The sequence below is a fragment of the Rattus norvegicus genome, chromosome 10 (genome assembly GCF_036323735.1).
Source record: "Rattus norvegicus strain BN/NHsdMcwi chromosome 10, GRCr8, whole genome shotgun sequence".
In the NCBI taxonomy this organism is placed as follows: Eukaryota; Metazoa; Chordata; class Mammalia; order Rodentia; family Muridae; genus Rattus; species Rattus norvegicus.
In genome coordinates, this window is record NC_086028.1 from 83,302,276 (window position 1) to 83,319,598 (window position 17,323).

A 17,323-nucleotide genomic window follows, 5' to 3' on the forward strand; every position below is an offset into this window, starting at 1 on the left:
GAGTCAGAAAGGGTGAAAGTGTTCTTTCTGCTGGGAACTGTGAATCTACCCATTTCTGGGGCCTTAACTGGGAGTAGGGTCTAGTCACCGAGTCTGTATATTCTAGCATACTGATCCCAATCTCAATTAGTTTGGCTTTGGTTCGAGAAACAGTGTCAGGTAGCCAGGGCTGGTCTTAAGCTCACTCTGTAGCCAAGGATGACGTTGAACTTAAATAGTTTTTTTATTGTGTGTGTGTGAGAGGGGAGAGAGAAGAGAGGGAAAGGTCAGTGTGTGAGTCCAGGCAGTCACAAGCCAAGGCGTGCACGTAATACAGGTCAAGTCAGGAGTTGGTTCTCTTTCTCCACCATATTTCTGACGTTTGAATTCATGTTCTCAGACTGAGTCATTTTGTTCCTTTGCCTGACCTTGAACTTCTGATCCTCCTGCTTCCAAGTGCTGAGATGACTGGTGTGTGACACCACGCCTGGTTTAAGGGGACTGAGGTTGAGGGCTTTGTGCTAGCCAGGACAAGCATTCTGCTAGGCACAGATGGGTCTCGCTATGCATGTAGATCTGGTCGGCCTTGCTACGGTCCTCGGCGAAGCATTTGTGGCATCTCAGGCTTGTCTACCTCCCTCAAATTCTCTGCTTCTTTTTTTTTTTTTTTTCCAGAGCTGGGGACCGAACCCAGGGCCTTGTGCTTGGTAGGCAAGCACTCTACCACTGAGCTAAATCCCCAACCCAAATTCTCTGCTTCTTACAGGAGAAATGGAATCAAATGTCTTAGGGAGCTAGAAGCCACCCAGATGTGAGGGTGTGTCTGTGGTATATTCAGGCTGAATGAGGCAAGGAAAAACAGGCAGCCAGAGTGTCAAAGTCATCAAACACCTCCTGCCTCATTCACCCCCGTAGGTAGCTCCACACATAGACACATCGGGGCCTTGAGGAATTTTGGGGATCACTTCTCTTCTATGCCAGGGCCCTATTTATTGATAAGAAAATCGAGGTCCAACATTACCATGCCTTATTTAGCTTGGCAGAATCTTTTTAAATATCGCCAAACAGGGAGAAAGTATGGATATTGTTTAAAGTTGTTAGCGAAGGAAAAAAAAAGAAAAGGCTGTGGGTTTGTTTTTTTTTTTTTTTTTTTTTTTTTTTGTCTGCAAAGCCTAAGGGCTGGTAAGTTCTTCCTCTAGTCTACACTCAATTTTTTGGTCTGTTCATTTTCGCCCATCTGGTCAAACAATGCCTCCTTGTTTCTTTCCTGTCCCTGCCACTTCAGTCCTGAAGGCCTAGAGCTGGGCTGGTAAGAATCAAGGCTAACAGATCCTGCCTTTTCTCGCTCACTGCCTGTGGGCAGTGTTCCTAGCAGGGGCTTTGGGGATCCACAGCTCTAACCAGAGGCAGGATGTTAGGGCTTTTTTCTTTTCCCCCTTCCTTTTGGCAAAGCCAATAGTTTCTTATTTTTGCTGATGTATTTTTATTCCTCTTTGAACACAAAGCTGTGTGTTTTTTTTTTTTGGTTTTTTTTTTTTCCTCTTTTTTTCAAGAAGTCCCAGCCCGGAAGGGGTAATGTTCCCTGCAAAAATGACCAGCTGGGCCTTCAGGATCCCTGAGCCTGTCCTTGTTCCGCCCCTGGGATGTAGTTCCTGCACACACTGTCCCACACACTCCCCGTCAAGGGGCTTCATAAGTCTTCCTGCTATGGACCAGTTGTAGCTCGGGCCCTCGGGGTTAGCTTATCTCCTGCTTCTCTCGGATCCCTTAGGTCTTTGTCCTCCTAAGGGTTTCAAAGGTCAGGCTGGGTTTGAAGGTCAAGCACTTTCTTGGGCAGTCGCTCTGCCAATTGTACCTTCCTTGGAGTGGAGCTGGACCAGAGCCCACCTGTCCCAACAGGTCTGCCTGACCTCATTTGGCCAGGCAGCTGTGGAGCAAGGAGACGTGCACTGAAAGAAGTCTCTATCCTTGAATCCAAGCCTCAGTTTCCCTATATGCAAAATCGGTGCCCTTATGGTGCTGCCTTTTTCCAGCCTGAGCCTGTGGGGTACTTGGGGAGAGGTTGTACACCTGACAGCCTGTAGGGGAGCTGAGGGGTTTCCCCAGCAGCTGCCCAGCTCCCCACCTACCTTCTGGCTACCCCAGGCTTTTCCCCATCCCCTGCTTTCACCTTCCTGATGCCAGGTAGCTTCCTTGTCCCTCCCTACCCACCCAGCTTTCTGTCCTATTGGCCACACCCCCACACCCCACCCCCTAACTCCGAGAGCTATCATTGGCAAAGACTGGTCTATGATCAGACCTCTAGTGAAGGTGTCACACGCTGGGAATGATTAATACGGGGCTAGCCCAGGAAGGGACAAAGAGCAGCTGTTCTCTGTGGACTCCGCTCTGTCTCTGCTCCTTACGCTGTCCCCTCATTTTGTTTCTGTGGGAACCTGAAGATCTGGCTGGGGTGGAGGGTGGGTGGACTCGTGGTCTTAGCTGTTTCCGAACTGGCATGTCCCTGTTGCACCCCCTCCCCCACCCCTGCGCCCTAAATCTGAAGGTGAAGGCATGGCTTTAACCTGGGGTCTAAGGGCGGAACTCTGAGGACTGGTTTCTGCCAGATCACCTCTTCAAAGGCCACCCTGTTGGGGGAGGGAAGCAGCGAGGATGCTCTCGTACCCCGCCTCCTGGAAGCAAATTTGAGCACAGCTGTCTACAAGAAACCAGCCCAGGCCCCTCGGGCCTCTCCTTGGTGGAGAATACTCTTGTAGTCTGTCTTCCCCTGCCCCCATACCCTGTAGACCTCTCTCTCCCTCCTTCCTCTCTCCCTTTCTCTGCTCTCCTGCCTGGAGCTGAGGATGCGGTTGCCATGGGAACCTGAAGCACAGCAGCTAGCAGGAGAAGGGAAAGGCAGGGTTGTCTCACCCAGGGTTGGGGGCTGTGTGTGTGTGGGGAGGGGGGACTGGGCTGACCCATCAGGAGTAATGTAGTCCTTGTGGTGCCCTTCCTCTGCCTGGGACTGGGCGTAGCGGCTCGATGGAGTGTCTTAACCTACTTGAACTGATACAGGATTAAATTCCTTCCCCGTTCCTAGCACTCCTAGAGTCCACATCTAGGCTGTCCCCTCCCCCCATTAATATTCCTGTTGTACGGGGTTGAGAAGATAGTGGTGGCTACAGAGAGGTGAAGTACCCTGATTCCATCTCAAGCATCTGGTGCCTGGGATCTTCTGGTGGGGTACAGGGTGGGACAGGGACAGTGGAGGAGGAGTAAATGTGGAGGCTTCACAGCTGCCAGCTCTGTGTCTAGGAAACGATTGTCAAAGTGAAGGGCACACCTCTGTAGTAATCGCTCTGGAGGCAGGTGCTGTGTGCCCAGGAGCTGAGGGTGTGTGTGTGGGGGTGTGTGTGGGGGTGGGGGGTGGCAGGCTGATGCACGTGTCTGGCTATCCCCAGGCCAATGGAAGTGGCTCTCTGCCTTAAATCTATGGATGCAGTCAAATGAGAGCACTCTCCCCTGGGTCTGTGGATGGCTTCTGTGGATGGATGCTTTTTGAGTTCCTGTCGTCAGTTCTTCAGGCCGCCTTCACCTTGTCCAACATAATGGCCTGGCCCTGCACACGTGGCCAGAGCTGCCTAGATCCTGCATCTCTCGCTTCTGCTGTGTGTATCTCTCTTGGCAGATGCCCACTGCCCCCTGGTTTGCGTTCCACTTCCCTTCAGAGTGGGCCCAGTTTGTATGGAGGGTCCTTGCTGAAGCCCTATCTCCTAGGGTCTCCTAGGGTCTCAGGACCAGCCAGCTCTTCTAGAGATCTCTCTTCATTCTCTCTGTTCATTTCTTGCCTCTAGGAGCAGAGTCCACCTTAATCTTCCCTGCCCTGGATGGGAGCAGGAATTTTGGATGGGTTCCTGAGCTGTGTGTGGCTTGGCGGTGCGGGGCACCGGGCCAGACCTGGGGGGTGGGACCTTTGCTTGTCTTCATTCATGTCCATTTCTGCTGCCAGCTGCAGGCACCTGTGTTTGCTTTTCTCATCTAGCTCCCTCACTTTGCCGAGGGAGCCGTTTATCTGACTGACTGGGACGGCCGGAACTCACATTGGCATCACCTAGGCCAAAGACAGTGACATCGCCATGGCACGGAAGATGGTCACCTAGAAAGAGTCCATCACTGTGTCCCTTCTAGTCTAGCCTTCTACGGTGGAGTCCCCTCGACCCTAGGTGGCCCAGAGGGATAGAAAACGTTCACAGGGTGGCGCAGGTGGCTGGAGAACGCGCCAAGTTTGGCTGAAGTAGGCAAGCAGGTGGCAGCTCATGACTTCTGTTGGCAAGCTGGGGTGGGTCACAATTGGAAAAAGGACCATTGGGGCCATTTTTTTTTCCCCTACCTGGTGCTTGTGAGTCTGTGAGTTAGGGGGTCTGCACTGGTCACAGCTGTGATAGGTGCAGTCACACAGAACTAAACATGGCTGGCTCAGGCTTTTCAATACAACGTCGGCTTGGAGCAGCCACCCACCTGAGTTCCCTGAGGTGGATGAGGCCATGTGGACCCCAACTATTTCATATTCTAGCGCTACACACAGACCTGCCTGTCCTGGCTGGTTTACCGGAGGACCTTGGGGGGAGGGGGCGGGGCACAAGGGGTGAAGAGCTCTCTAGTCCTAGAGCAACTCAACGTTCGTTAACTCAAGTGTTTGTTGAACATCACCTGCTGTTCCGGAGGCATGGGTAATTCAGTGGACAAACCGTCAAAAGTCTCTCCGCTCGAGGAGAATCAGGAAGAGAGCGTCCATGTGATGAGAACAGGAACTCAGGGCTGAGGGATGGCTGTGCATGGTTTACCTCTCTGCACAATAAGGGTGACATCCTTCAAGTCCCTGCAGGCTAGATTCTGGGCCACCTCTGGGCCAGCTTTTTCTAGAGGTCAAAATTCTGATCTGTTTCTGTGTGTTTTGACCAGATTGACCTCTGTAGCGAGTCTGTTCTCCTGTCTGTCAAAGGGGGACAGTAACAACACTAAGGTAAGGATGACTGCCAATTTGAGAACTAAGTCACTTAAGGGTGACTGGCCACGAGCAGATCTTCCCCCTTACCTGTGGGTTGGACCATGTTGGACATGGTATGGTATTCCCTCTTTCTCTTGTTTTTCTTGGGTTCAGGTTTTCTTTGGTTTCCTGGCTGTCCCAGAACTCACTCTGTAGACCAGGCTGGCCTCCAACTCACTGATCCCGCCTGAGGGCTGGGGTTAAAGGCATGTGCCACCATCATCCTGCACACATATTTTCTCTTATCACAATGACAGGGAGCCTCCTGGGTATTTTTGTCCACATTTCCTTCAGTCTTGGGTCCTTCCTTTGTGTGTTTGATCTCTACTGCTAGAAGTCTCAGCTCTGACCCTGTACCCATCTCCTGCTGTCTGACTAGGCTGGCTCTCCTGGGTGGCCTATCTCTGGGATCCTCGATGGGGGACTCCAAGGCATAGATCATCTGAAACAAGTAATCTGAAATCCTCAGAAGCCTCCCTGTGGGCCAGGACAGTCTGCCAGGCAGCTGCTCAGACCTGCTCTGTCTTGCCTTCCCAGCTGGCCTAGGCTGTGCCAGCATTGGCAACCTGGCAGGGTCTGCTCAAGCTCAGAGTTCCTTGTCTTTGCCCTAAGTGACGCCTGATCCGCTCTCTGTCCCACAGACACTACCCCAAGCAGTCCTTCACCATGGTGGCCGACACTCCGGAGAACCTCCGCCTGAAGCAACAGAGCGAGCTGCAGAGTCAGGTGAGAGCTGTGCGCACTGGAACTGGTGGAAGGGGAGGGCGTTATGTAACCAGATTGGGCCAGGGCACTTGTGGTCTTTGTAAGGCCTGTGGTGCTGAAACCTAGGTTGGTCTGTCTCCCCACCCCCACCCGGGCTAGGTTACTTCACACTTTCTGAGGTGTGGACATCTGTTCAATTCTGCTAGGGTTCCTAGAGCCTGTCCCTTGCCTGCCACCCCCTTCACACCTAACAGTAGGTGTTACACAGCCTGTCCCCTGTAACTGTGTCTCAGGCCATTTGGATCTTATGGAGGGAGGGCAGTGAGGGGCCCCATCCTCCCATCCCTTTAGCTTGGCTTTCCTGAGTGGTATAATACAGAAGGGAGACATCATGCCCTGCCTCAGGACAGAAGACTGTCCTTCAGGGACCCTGAGCTGCACTGCGCTTAGGTGCCTGAAGCCCTGAGAGCCTACCTGGAACCAGCCAGGTCTGCCTCAGTGAGGATTAAAGGATTAACTGCGAGAATTCAGTGGGGGAATTTACTGAGTTGGCAAGGTGCCCAGGGTAGTGCCACCTGAGCCACAAGGGCTCCTCACAGACCCTTGTAGGACTGCGTCCGGTGGTTCTTTTGGTTCTTCTGGTTGTTCTGAGATGATAATGTCACATCACCCTTTTAAGATATTGCCTCGGGGGCTGGGAAGACAGCTCAGAATCCACATCTAATGTTTGTAACTCAGGCTCTGGGGAATCTGAAGCCTCTGGCCTCCAGGCATCTGCGCTCACGTGCGCTCATGTGCGCTCACATGCACATAACCTCATGGACACAGACACCTACATGTAATTAAACATAACACAGTCTTAATGGGGAAAGAGAAAAGCATTGAATTCCTCATCCTCTTGTCTCTACCTCCCAAGCACCAGAATTGCAGGTTACACCACCTCTGGCTTTGTGGTTTCCTGTCTACTACCTGAAGGGAACAGTTCCTTTCCTTAGGACGCACAGTAGTCCCCAATGCTGCTGAGAACGTGTGAAGTCTGGACGTGGTGTGGTCCCTTCTCCTTTCTCCTTGCTGCAACTCCAAGGGCAGGTTTGGGATCCATTCCCTCCCCATTCCCTGCTATGTCCTAAAGAGTTCAAGGTCATATTGAGCAAAGAGTCTGCCATTTCTGGGCTCTGATCTTTTCACTCCCACCCGAGTGTGTGCCCTGAGTGTGTGTAGCCCTCCGGTGTGTTCCACAGCACAGGCAGCTGCTTGTTCCTTAGCAGTTCCTGGGGAAGCTGCTCCACATGACTCCCAATGACGGACGGACGGAAAGGTCTAGCAGGCAGGGAGAGAGGTCAGAGAGCCAGATGCCTGGGCCAGGCAAGAAATTTCTTCCTCTTCCTCCTCCTCCTCCTTCCTCCTCTTCCTCCTCTTCTCCTCTTTCTCTTCCTCTTCCTCTTCCTCCTCCTCCTTCCTCCTCTTCTTCCTCTTCCTCTTCCTTGTCCTTCTTCCTCCTCTTCCTCCTCCTCTTCCTCCTTCTTCCTCCTCTTCCTCCTCCTTCCTTCTCTTCTTTTTTTCTTTCTACATCCTACTCTAAGGAGAAACCCAACTCCCTTGCCCTTAGGAGCCCAAGAGAGCTCCACCTCAGCTTTTTTTTTTTTTTTTTTTTTTTGCTTCTGGAATCTGACCCCTGTGGGGCGGGGCTGATAGGGAAGGCAGGAGACCAGCTCTACTACCTGGGCCTACATACAGGAGCATCCGGTATTTGTCAGGGCAGTTCTGCTTTGCACACACAGATTTGGAGGTTCCTAGAGTAGCATTCTCTTAGCTTCTTACTCAGGGACAGGCCCCATGTGTGTCAGTCCTCACAACTGAATTGTCAAAAAGAGAAGAGCTGCTTTTGTGGGCCTACTTCTTTGGTGGTTGGCTTCTCTTTTTTTGTTTTTGTTGTTGTTTTTTTTTGGGGGGGGGCGTCTCACTGTATCCTTGGCTGTTCTGGAATTCCCTGTGTAGTTCAAGATGGAATTCTCCTGCCTCAGCCTCTTAGGTGCTAGAATTTTAGGTGTGAGCCTCCACTCTTAGACTAAGAAACAGCTGTTCTTACTATGTAGGTGGGGTTACTGAGGTTTGGAGAAGCCATGCCCCCCTCTTCCTGTCTGTCTGTCTACCCGGGACTCTGTCTAACTCCTAGTCTCTCAGCACCAATTGCCCGCCCTCAGGCAGGCAGCTTTTGAGCTTAGCTGACGGGAGTTTCGTGCACAGCTGGATCTGTTCTACAGAACTGACTGCCCATCGTACCAGCTTGAAGGAGGTTAACCCGGGCTGGCCTCAAACCCCTGCTAATCCTTCAAACTCAGCAGCCTCCTGTGGGTTGGGATTACTGGTTTTGCGCTGGGCGCCCAGACCACACAGCGGTGCCCTGGAGGCCTCCTCTGCTGGGCTGCTAAGTTAGGTGCTAGCTGGGTAGAGCTAATAAAGCCGACAAGCAGCTGCTTTGGGGACAGTGCCACACTGGAGGGTCTGTGTGACCCCAGTCAGCAGGGTGGGAGGTGAAGGAATTGACCTTCTATATTGGGGGCACAGATCTGTTCCTGGTCCTGGGGACCTGGTGGACCATGTGGAAAGGAAAACGCTGGGACCTTGTGTCTCCTCCTCTTCTACCAGCTGTGCGGTCTAAGCTGGCTGTTTGTTTGTTTGTTTGTTTGTTTGTTTGTTTTTCTTCCCCCCTCATAGTTTTCCCTCCTCTGTAGTGAAATAGAGACCCCATTTGCCTGGAAGTTGGGGGCTGGGTCTGTCGATAATGCCTTGGCAGGCTGGGCCTGGCTGGCTGGCCTGGTGATAGATCTGTGGCTGCTGTGGGGGCAGGGCGTTGTGTGGCTGGAAGCAAAGTGGGAACCTTCTTCCTGTTCCCTGCCCCGCCCCAGCAGGGTATCCTGGGCTCCTTCCAGGGCTGCCTGCTTCCTGGCCTGACTTCATGTGTGGCTTCTTTTTCCTTTGCAGAGCTGCCTGGGCCAGTTCTGCTTTGCTTTCCCACTGCTACATTGGTGCCTAGAGTGGCACTTTGGGTGTTTGGGATATCTGTAACCTCCCCTACCACAGAGCTGCCCAGAAGGAACACTCCGAGTGGTGCCATCAAAGCTGGCAGTTGTCCCCAGCTCCCCGCTTCTCACTGTGCTCCCACTAAATAGAGACAGCATCTTTGGGGTGGGGCTGGCATAGAGGATGTGTGTGACCGGGTCCAGGCCCTCTCCCAGGCGGATGCGCTGGGAGAGTGTCTCTCTGTTCTTCTGTTTCTTGTCACCTTTATAGAGTGTTTCAGGAAATGCCCTGTGTGTGTGTGTGTGTGTGTGTGTGTGTGTGTGTGTGTATGTGTATGTATTCGTGCACGCGCAATGCCTCTCCCTCACTCCTCTTGGGGCGGGGTTCTCACTCCCCATCTCGGCTCCTGTGACCTGCACACCAGCAGGACACCCTGAAGGGTGGCACTTACTGAGTGGAGTAGCATCTATGTGTAATCCCGAACAGAAAAGACTCTGGAGGGAGCTCCATTGGCCAAGTACTCAACACCTAGGTCAAAAAATGCCAGATGTTCATGCTCGTGATTCCCTCAGCGGGGAGGCTACGACCAGAGGATTCTGGGGGCTCTGTCCAGATTGGCGAGCTCCATGGCTTGGGCTGGAGAGATGGCTCAGCGGTTAAGAACACTGACTGCTCTTCCAGAGGTCCTGAGTTCAAATCCCAGCAATCATATGGTGGTTCACAACCATCTGTAATGGGATCAGATGCCCTCTTCTAGTGTGTCTGAAGAGAGCGACAGTGTACTTATATATAATAAATCTTTAAAAGAAAAAAAAAAGAAAGAAAAAGTTTGTCTTAAAGGAGATAGGCATAGTGCTCCTGAAGAAGACATCTGGGCTTGCATGCCCTTTTGCGTGCACACACATAGACATGAGCATAAACAGTGAACATGCATCCGTGTACACATATCTTAAAAATGCCCTAATAGTTTGAACCATGTTTGGCGATGTGTATACTCAGGAGTCCAAGGCCAGCCTGGGTTGCCTGGTGAGTTTAAGAGAAGCATAAGCATAGGCTGTATATATGGAGACCTGTCTCGAGTTTTTAATTTTCAAGACAGGGTTTCTCAGTGTAGCCCTGATTGTCTTGGAACTTACTTTGTAGACCAGGTTGGCTTCGAACTCAGAGATGTGCCTGCCTCTGCCTCCCAAGCCCTGGGACTAAAGATGTGTCCCACCACCACACTGGCAGCCTTGTCTTATTGTCAGAACCAGCAGCCTAAAGCGGAATCTCAGATTACCACCATGACTGTGTCTTGGGTGTGTCATTAGCACCCTGCCACAGGGCCTCCGTGTAGAAAATGGCGATCATCTCTCCGGTTTGCCTGTGGGGCCATTCGTATGTATTAGGTGTTTGCCACGCTTGGCATGGTGTCAGAGCTTAACACATTTCCTTTTCCTGTTCTCTGTGAAGGGAGAGGAAGTGGATGGGATGACTCTGACCTCCACTCACAGCTCTGATCTTTCATTAGCTCTTCTCATCCGGGGGCCTGATGTAAAAGCCTGTTGCTTTTTCAGAGGGGAATGGGCTACACAGTCCGGGTCCAATATACTAGAAATGGTTGGCAGCGTGTTTCTGTTTCTTTGTTTTGTTTTGACAGCTTCATTACATATCTCTGACTGGCCTGGGACTTGCTATACAGCCCAAGAATGTCTAGAACTCAGAGATCCACCTACCTCTGCCTGGATTAGAGGCATGCCCATCCCCCTCCTCCCCACCCCTACCCCCTTTTGAGAGAGACATAAGTGCTTTGCTCTGTAGCACAGGCTGGCCTAGAACTTTCAATCCTGCCTGAGTCTCGGTAGTCTTACTGTGTGCTGCCGAGCTCCTGGCTTCCTCTGCTGGATCCCAAGAGAGGATGTATCTGCGTTCAGTTCATTCTTTATCTGGCCAACGCTGGTGTGGAGCTGCTCTCGGCTGGGATAATGAGAGAGGGTAATCGGACTTACCCAGGGAAGGTAGATCTTCATAGATACTGGCGGCTGGGCATCAGGCCCAATGCTGCTGTGGGAATTTCCAGAGAGGGAGGACCTGGCAACACCAAGCAGGGGCAGAGGCATCTGACCAAAGTTCAGGCAGTGTTGTGGCCAAACTGACAAGAGAGTTGAGTGACCCGTCAGCCCCACCCCCACCCCAGCTACCATCACAGCTGGTGAACCATCCAAACACCAGCACTCTTGAGTGGGTGAAGGGAGAGTCTGAGACTACCCTTTTAGCAAAATAAGATGAAACCCTCAAAGAGTTTTCCCCACCACTATTCTCCCTTTAAGTCCAAACACTGCTTAGATACAGGGTCACAGACTCCAGAGCGAATGGACTTTTAGAGACTAGCTAGGGCTAGCCTGTTCTCCTTCCCTACACACCAATCTCAAGAGGAGCACTGGCCTGCCTTGGGACCTGTTGCCATACTGTGTGGCACCCAGGCCTTCCTGCCCCCTCACGCCACCCTCTCTGCCTCCTGTGCTAGTGTGAAATGGATTATCCTTTGCCAGTGAGGAGGAAAGGCGGTCCCTAAGCCTGGGAACCAGTTGATGTCATTGCAGTGTTGCCATGGCAATTGTTCCATGGATTAGGGGCCTGACCCTTGCAAAGCCAGGAAACTGGAGTGGGGCTTGGCATTGGTTCAGCACAGTCGCCCTCATGTGGTGTCCAGCACTGGCCTCAGCTCAGCTGACACCATTGCTTTCCCATCTGACAGATGTGAGGAACCTGAGGCTTCAGAGGTTAAGCCACTGGCCCAAGATAACACAGCAGGTTGGAGATATAGGACTCTGTCGCCATGCTCAGTGTGTGTGTGTGTGTGTGAGACAGATTGTTCTCTACCTCCCTAGCATTGGGATTATAGTTTATAGGTGTGTATTACCATCCTGGCTTTTCTCGTGGGCCTGTTTTTTGTTTTTGTTTTTGTTTTCTTTTTTTCGGAGCTGGGGACCGAACCCAGGGCCTTGTGCTTGATAGGCAAGCGCTCTACCACTGAGCTAAGCCCCCAACCCCTTTTTGTTTTTTGTTTTTTGTTTTTTTTTTTCTTTTCTTTTTTTTGGAGCTGGGGACCGAACCAGGGCCTTGCTCTTGATAGGCAAGCGCTCTACCACTGAGCTAAATCCCCAGCCCCTTGTTTTTTTTTTTTTTTTTTTTTTTTTAAATATTTTATTTATTTATTATATATGAGTACACTGTAGCTGTCTTCAGATACACCAGAAGAGGGCATCAAATCTCATTACAGATGGTTGTGAGCCACCATGTGGTTGCTGGGACTTGAACTCAGGACCTCAGGAAGAGCAGTCGGTGCTCTTAACCACTGAGCCATCTCTCCAGCCCCCCTTGTTTGTTTTTTAAGACAAGGTTTTTCTTTTGTATAGACCAGGCTGGCCTCGAACTCACCAAGATCCCGCAAACACTGGGATTAAAGGTGTTCATCACTACTACCTGGTATTTTTTCATGTTTTCACTACTATCTGTGATTGCTCTAGGAAGCTAAAGCTAGATGGGACCCTTTTGGGTTCCTGCAGCCTCCATTCTTTGGAGATGTCTTCACAGAAGCTTTTCAATAATTTATTTTTGTTTTATGTGCATTGGTGTTTTGTCTGCATGTATGTCTGGATGAGGGTGTCAGATCTTGGAGTCACAGACAGTTGTAAGCTGTCATGTGGGTGCTGGGAATTGAACCCTGGTCTTCTGGAAGAGCAGCCAGTTCTCTTAACCACTGAGCCATCCCTCCAGCCCCACATGTCTTTTTTTTTTTTTTTCCAGAGCTGGGGACCGAACCCAGGGCCTTGCTCTTGCTAGGCAAGCGCTCTGCCACTGAGCTAAATCCCTACCCCCGCAGATGTCTTTTCTTCTGAAGGTTTTTTTTTAGTAGTTATGTGCTGTTTCTGGCCTCCTAGGAGGGTAGATCATAGACTACCCTCTGGGCGCTTCCAAGGGCAGTAAAGCTCATGTCAGTCTGGGTCCACATCCCAGTCCCAAGTGCATTTAAAACCCCTGGATCTTTTTGCAACATCCCCCCCCCCCCCCCCCCCGTCCTTTTTATCTGCATCAAAGGAAGAAAGATCCACCCACATTGTGAGCCTGACCCTGGAGGGCCTCACAGGAGGGCTCAGGGGCTGTGAGCTCAGCGCAGTAGCTCAGTTCCATGACCGATGACCAAGGCTTGGGAGCTGCCTCGGCTCTGCATTCTGGAAACTCCCAACATCCTGGCCCCTGTGTCCTGGGCTGACCTAATCCAGCCAGCTGGTGAGGCCTGAAACAGACGGTTACTGAGGTGGACAGTGAGATGGCAGAGCCGAGAAACGGCTCCCAGCCGCTGTTCTCCAGAATCCCCAGGGAAGGATGAGCTGCTCCTTACACTTTCCTTCCGTTCCTGTTGGGGAAGTCCCTTCTGTAGTGTGTCCTGGGTGCCTCTAGTTTTTCATAGAGTTCTCCAGAGAGCGGGGCAGCAGGGCGTGGCGGGGCTCTCCTCAGAGCTCAGACCTCTGTTCTGAGGTTCCTCTGTGCAGAACTCCCTCCCTCTCCTGTAGTTGCTCTCTGGGGCCAGCTTGGCAGCCCCTGGGAAGCTATTCTGGCTTGTCAAAGGCTCACTGATGCGCTCACCGCTCTCGTAAGCAGTGGCTTTGTCCTTTGGTTGCTTTAAAATTCCCCCATGCTCTTGGTGGCTCCGGCCATGTCCTGCCTGGGATGCAGGCTGCTGACACTCGGAATTGGCGAGGGCGGTTTTATAGTTATAGGCAGGCGGAATATAGGGTTAGGAGCCAGGGATCCTGCTGCCTCCAGACATTTGCTGCTAAGCCATGCCACCTCAGGCATGACCTTTTTAATTAGAACGGCTTTTTGCCCACCCACCCCCCTTCTGGTTTTTCAAGACAGGGTTTCTCTCTGTAGTTGTCTCTGGCTATTTTGGAGCTCTGGCCTCGAACTCAGAGATCTGTCTGCCTATGCCTCTCGACCACTGGTATTGAAGGCGTCCACCACCACCTACCAAAAAAGAAAAAGGTTTTTTTTTATATGCACTGGTGTTTTTTGCCTGTATGCTATGCACCATGTGTATGTCCTGCACTGGCCAAGACTCTTTTTTTTTTTTTTTTTTTTTTTTAGATTTATTTATTTATTATATATAAGTACACTGCAGCTGTGTTCAGACACACCAGAAGAGGGCGCTGGATCCCACTACAGATGGTTGTGAGCCACCATGTGGTTGCTGGGATTTGAACTCAGGACCTCTGGTAGAACAGTCAGTGCTCCCAACCACTGAGCCGTCTCTCCAGCCCTGGCCAAGACTCTTAAGAGGGCCTTGAACCCCTAGCGTTAGGGATACAGATGAGTTGCCTTGTGGTGCTAGAAATTGGGCCTGGGTTACCTGTGACAGAGAGGTGTGGGCAGTGTAGTGTCTGTTTGGAATGAACCTTTTATTCACATGCCACACTTTAGGAAAAGGGAGTAACTCACAGCAAATGAGTCTTTTCCCCCCACCCCCCCCACTCCCACCACACCCCCACCCCCGGGAGCTGGGGACCGAACCCAGGGCCTTGCGCTTGCTAGGCAAGCGCTCTACCACTTAGCTAAATCCCCAAACCCCCAGCAAACGAGTCTTAACAATCTAGCTCCCCAAGTTAATGCAACAGAGACCTAGAGACAGTTCGCTCAGACAGTGGGGAGAGTTGGCACAAGCAGGCTGCGAGACCTGTGCAAGCCCAGTGCACAGCAGGACCTCACATCCATGTTCACTGCGTGCTCCGCCACGCCCAGCTAATAATGCTCTCTTCTGGTGTCTTCTGATGTCAGAATTTCGAGCAGAAGTGTCTCCATCTTTTTTCTTTATTTTGTGTTCTAAGTATTTATTTCAGGTCCTCTGGAAAAGCGGCTCGTACTCGTAACCCCTGAGCCACCTCTCCCTTCATAAGATATTGCCTCTCTGTGGGCATTCAATGTGTGGCCTCCCTTCAGAGCCCTTTAGATATGTCTTAATGGGGTCATTATTGCTCTGACACTTTCTGGCTTAGGCTTCTGCATTGTGTTGGGGGTTTCTGGCCAGGGCATCAGGTTCCGAAAGTCCTTCTTCACATTCAGCCTGATCTCTCCTTTTCCTCTTGGCCTCCAGGTGCGTTACAAGGAGGAGTTTGAGAAGAACAAGGGCAAAGGCTTCAGTGTGGTGGCAGACACGCCTGAACTGCAGAGAATCAAGAAGACCCAGGACCAGATCAGCAATGTGAGCTCCTGCCCCAGATGCCCAAGCTACCCTCTTCCCTCCTTTCTCATCCGTTCCCTGACAACCTCAGGAAAGGCCTGTGTGGTGGTGACCAGATCAGGGGGAAGAGAGAGGTTGAGGTACCCAAGGACCTTTTCTTTGTTGTCCCTCTTTTGTAGGCAGTCTGCCCAAAAGGCATTTCCTCCTTAAAGAGACTTCCCTTTTAGACAGACAGACAGACAGACAGACAGACAGACAGACAGAGTCTAAGTCATCTCCCATTCTCTGGAGCAGGCCCTATTCCCTAGGCATGGTGGTGGGGAGGTCACAGAACGGATTAGATGCTTGTTTTTGGCACCAGGGTCAAAGCTGGGGTTGGGGGTTGAGCCTTCCATCTGCCTCAGGGTGCTAACACAACAGTCATTTCCGCCCTCCCTCGCAGCCTCCTACCTCAGTTTGCTCTTCCTTCCTGTGTGAAAACCCAGTTGGCTTTGCCCACAGGCCCTACACCCACTCCAGGCCCTTTCAGGCCCAGCCAGGGACTGGTCATTGGTGTGTCTGGCAGTTAGACAAGAGCGTGGAGAGCCGGTGGGGGACTGACAGCCTCTATATGGTTCTGCAGAACAGCTGAGGCTAGAGAACAGCCTTCGGTTCCTCCTTTACATAACCACAGACCAGCAGCTTGGGTGGCTCTGGGCTTGCAGGGGCCTGATTTATGGTATGTGGGAGTATCGTGCTGCTGGAAGTGGCCTCACAGAACATGAGCACAAGCCTGAACGCTGAGTTCTAGAACATGCCCAGTCAGCTGCAACAGACTCCTGTAAATGAAGACCGAGGCAGGCCGATATCCTCATGTCTGTAACAGGAAAAGGTCTACCGATTTGTCTGTGTCACCCTGGGCTGAGGGACTAGGGATGGGGAAGACGGGATCCAGATCCAGGTGGCACACCTTGCACACACCCTCTAGGATCCTTTCCGCTGTTCAACTACTCTCACAGCTCACTGGGCTGTGCCCCTGGTGAGCTGGAGTGGAGGCTCAAGTGGCTTCCATAAACACCGGGCATCAACAGAAGTGCCCTCTCACAGGTGATTGCTTTCTTATTCTGTCCTGTCTTGAAACGTTTCCTTTGTCGAGTGACACACGCCTGTAACCAACATTTGGGAGGCTGAGGCAGGAGAATCGTGGATTCAAAGCCACTCGAGGTTGAGGCAAGATCAAGAGGTTGAAGCCATCCTGGGCTTTATAATAAAACATGCACACTCACACACTCTTACACACACGAGTGCACACAAAACAAAACTTCTTAAAGGAACTGAGGGTGTAGTGTAGTGACAGTGTGCTCGGGGGGCCCAGAGTCCCCTCCTTCGCACCAGGAAGAGGAAGCATGAATAACTGCTTTTGGGGGGTGGGGTGCTTGGAGAGTTCATTCAGTGTTTTCTATTCTCGTTTCATGAGAAATGAGTTTTGCAACCTAGTTGTTGAGGTGAAGTTTAAAATAAACAGTCTGATGAAACGGACTTCTCCTCAGAGAACCCTTCTTGGCCCCCAGGAAAGCCTATTATAGTTGCCCTCTTCCAGTCCGGGACTCTCACCCTGGAGTTTCCTTTCTGGCCCAGACCACACAAAGGGTAAGAGGGTGTGTCCTGAGCACCCTGTATTGAAAGAGGGGAAGTGGCGTGGCCTTGGGTGATTGGGAAACTGGAATGGCCCACGAAGCTGGGGTCATGTGGCTTTGTGTCTTGAGATGCCACATTCATTCATTGATTTACCAGGTGTGGAGGAGACAAGTAAGCCCTAGTCATCCCTGCCTCACTTTCTTGGAAGGCTTCCGGAGTGTTCTGACTGACACCCAGTCTCTTTCACTTAACCTTCCTGCACTCTGTTATTGGACATTGGACGCATTAAATGCCTGAGGAGCTCTGGTAACAAAAACCGACTGTAGCCGAGGTTTCTACAGTGCAGATAGCATCTTATCAGCCACTTGAGGGAGGCAATTAGCTGATTGGCCCGGTTCTCTCTGGGCTGGGGGAGGTGCCTGGGATCTGATTTGGAGGCTGAGCGGGGAAGGGTGGATGATGACCCGAGCCTGTCTACCAGAGCCTCCGCACAGGCAGCTGGGCTGTCAGTGGAAGAGTTGCCTGGCATGCACACAGACCCGTGAGTTCAGTTTCCCACACACACAAAGGGTCACCTGTCACCGGGCACTGGGAGAAGACTCAGGTCTCTGTTTCCCCGGCATACAGATTGGTACCCCTGGTCTGGGGCCTAAGAGTCAGCATCGTCAATACACCTCCCGGCTTTCTGTGGTACCCGGTGAAACTTACTGCTTAAATTCAGAAGGTCTCACCAGCCCCTAAGTCTGAGGACA

The 17,323-nt window shown here is 51.7% G+C and overlaps 1 protein-coding gene across 4 annotated transcripts in view; it reads left to right on the forward strand.

Annotated features, from left to right (window-relative positions):
* Lasp1 (LIM and SH3 protein 1) overlaps nucleotides 1–17,323 on the forward strand; it is a 41,170-nt gene that overhangs the window by 11,456 nt on the left and 12,391 nt on the right. For 3 of the 4 annotated variants that reach the window (XM_063268798.1, NM_032613.3, XM_006247288.5), the window contains 2 exon segments: nucleotides 5,647–5,731; nucleotides 14,868–14,975. In XM_063268798.1, coding sequence (XP_063124868.1) covers nucleotides 5,647–5,731; nucleotides 14,868–14,975 — 193 coding nt within the window. 4 annotated transcript variants of the gene reach the window in all.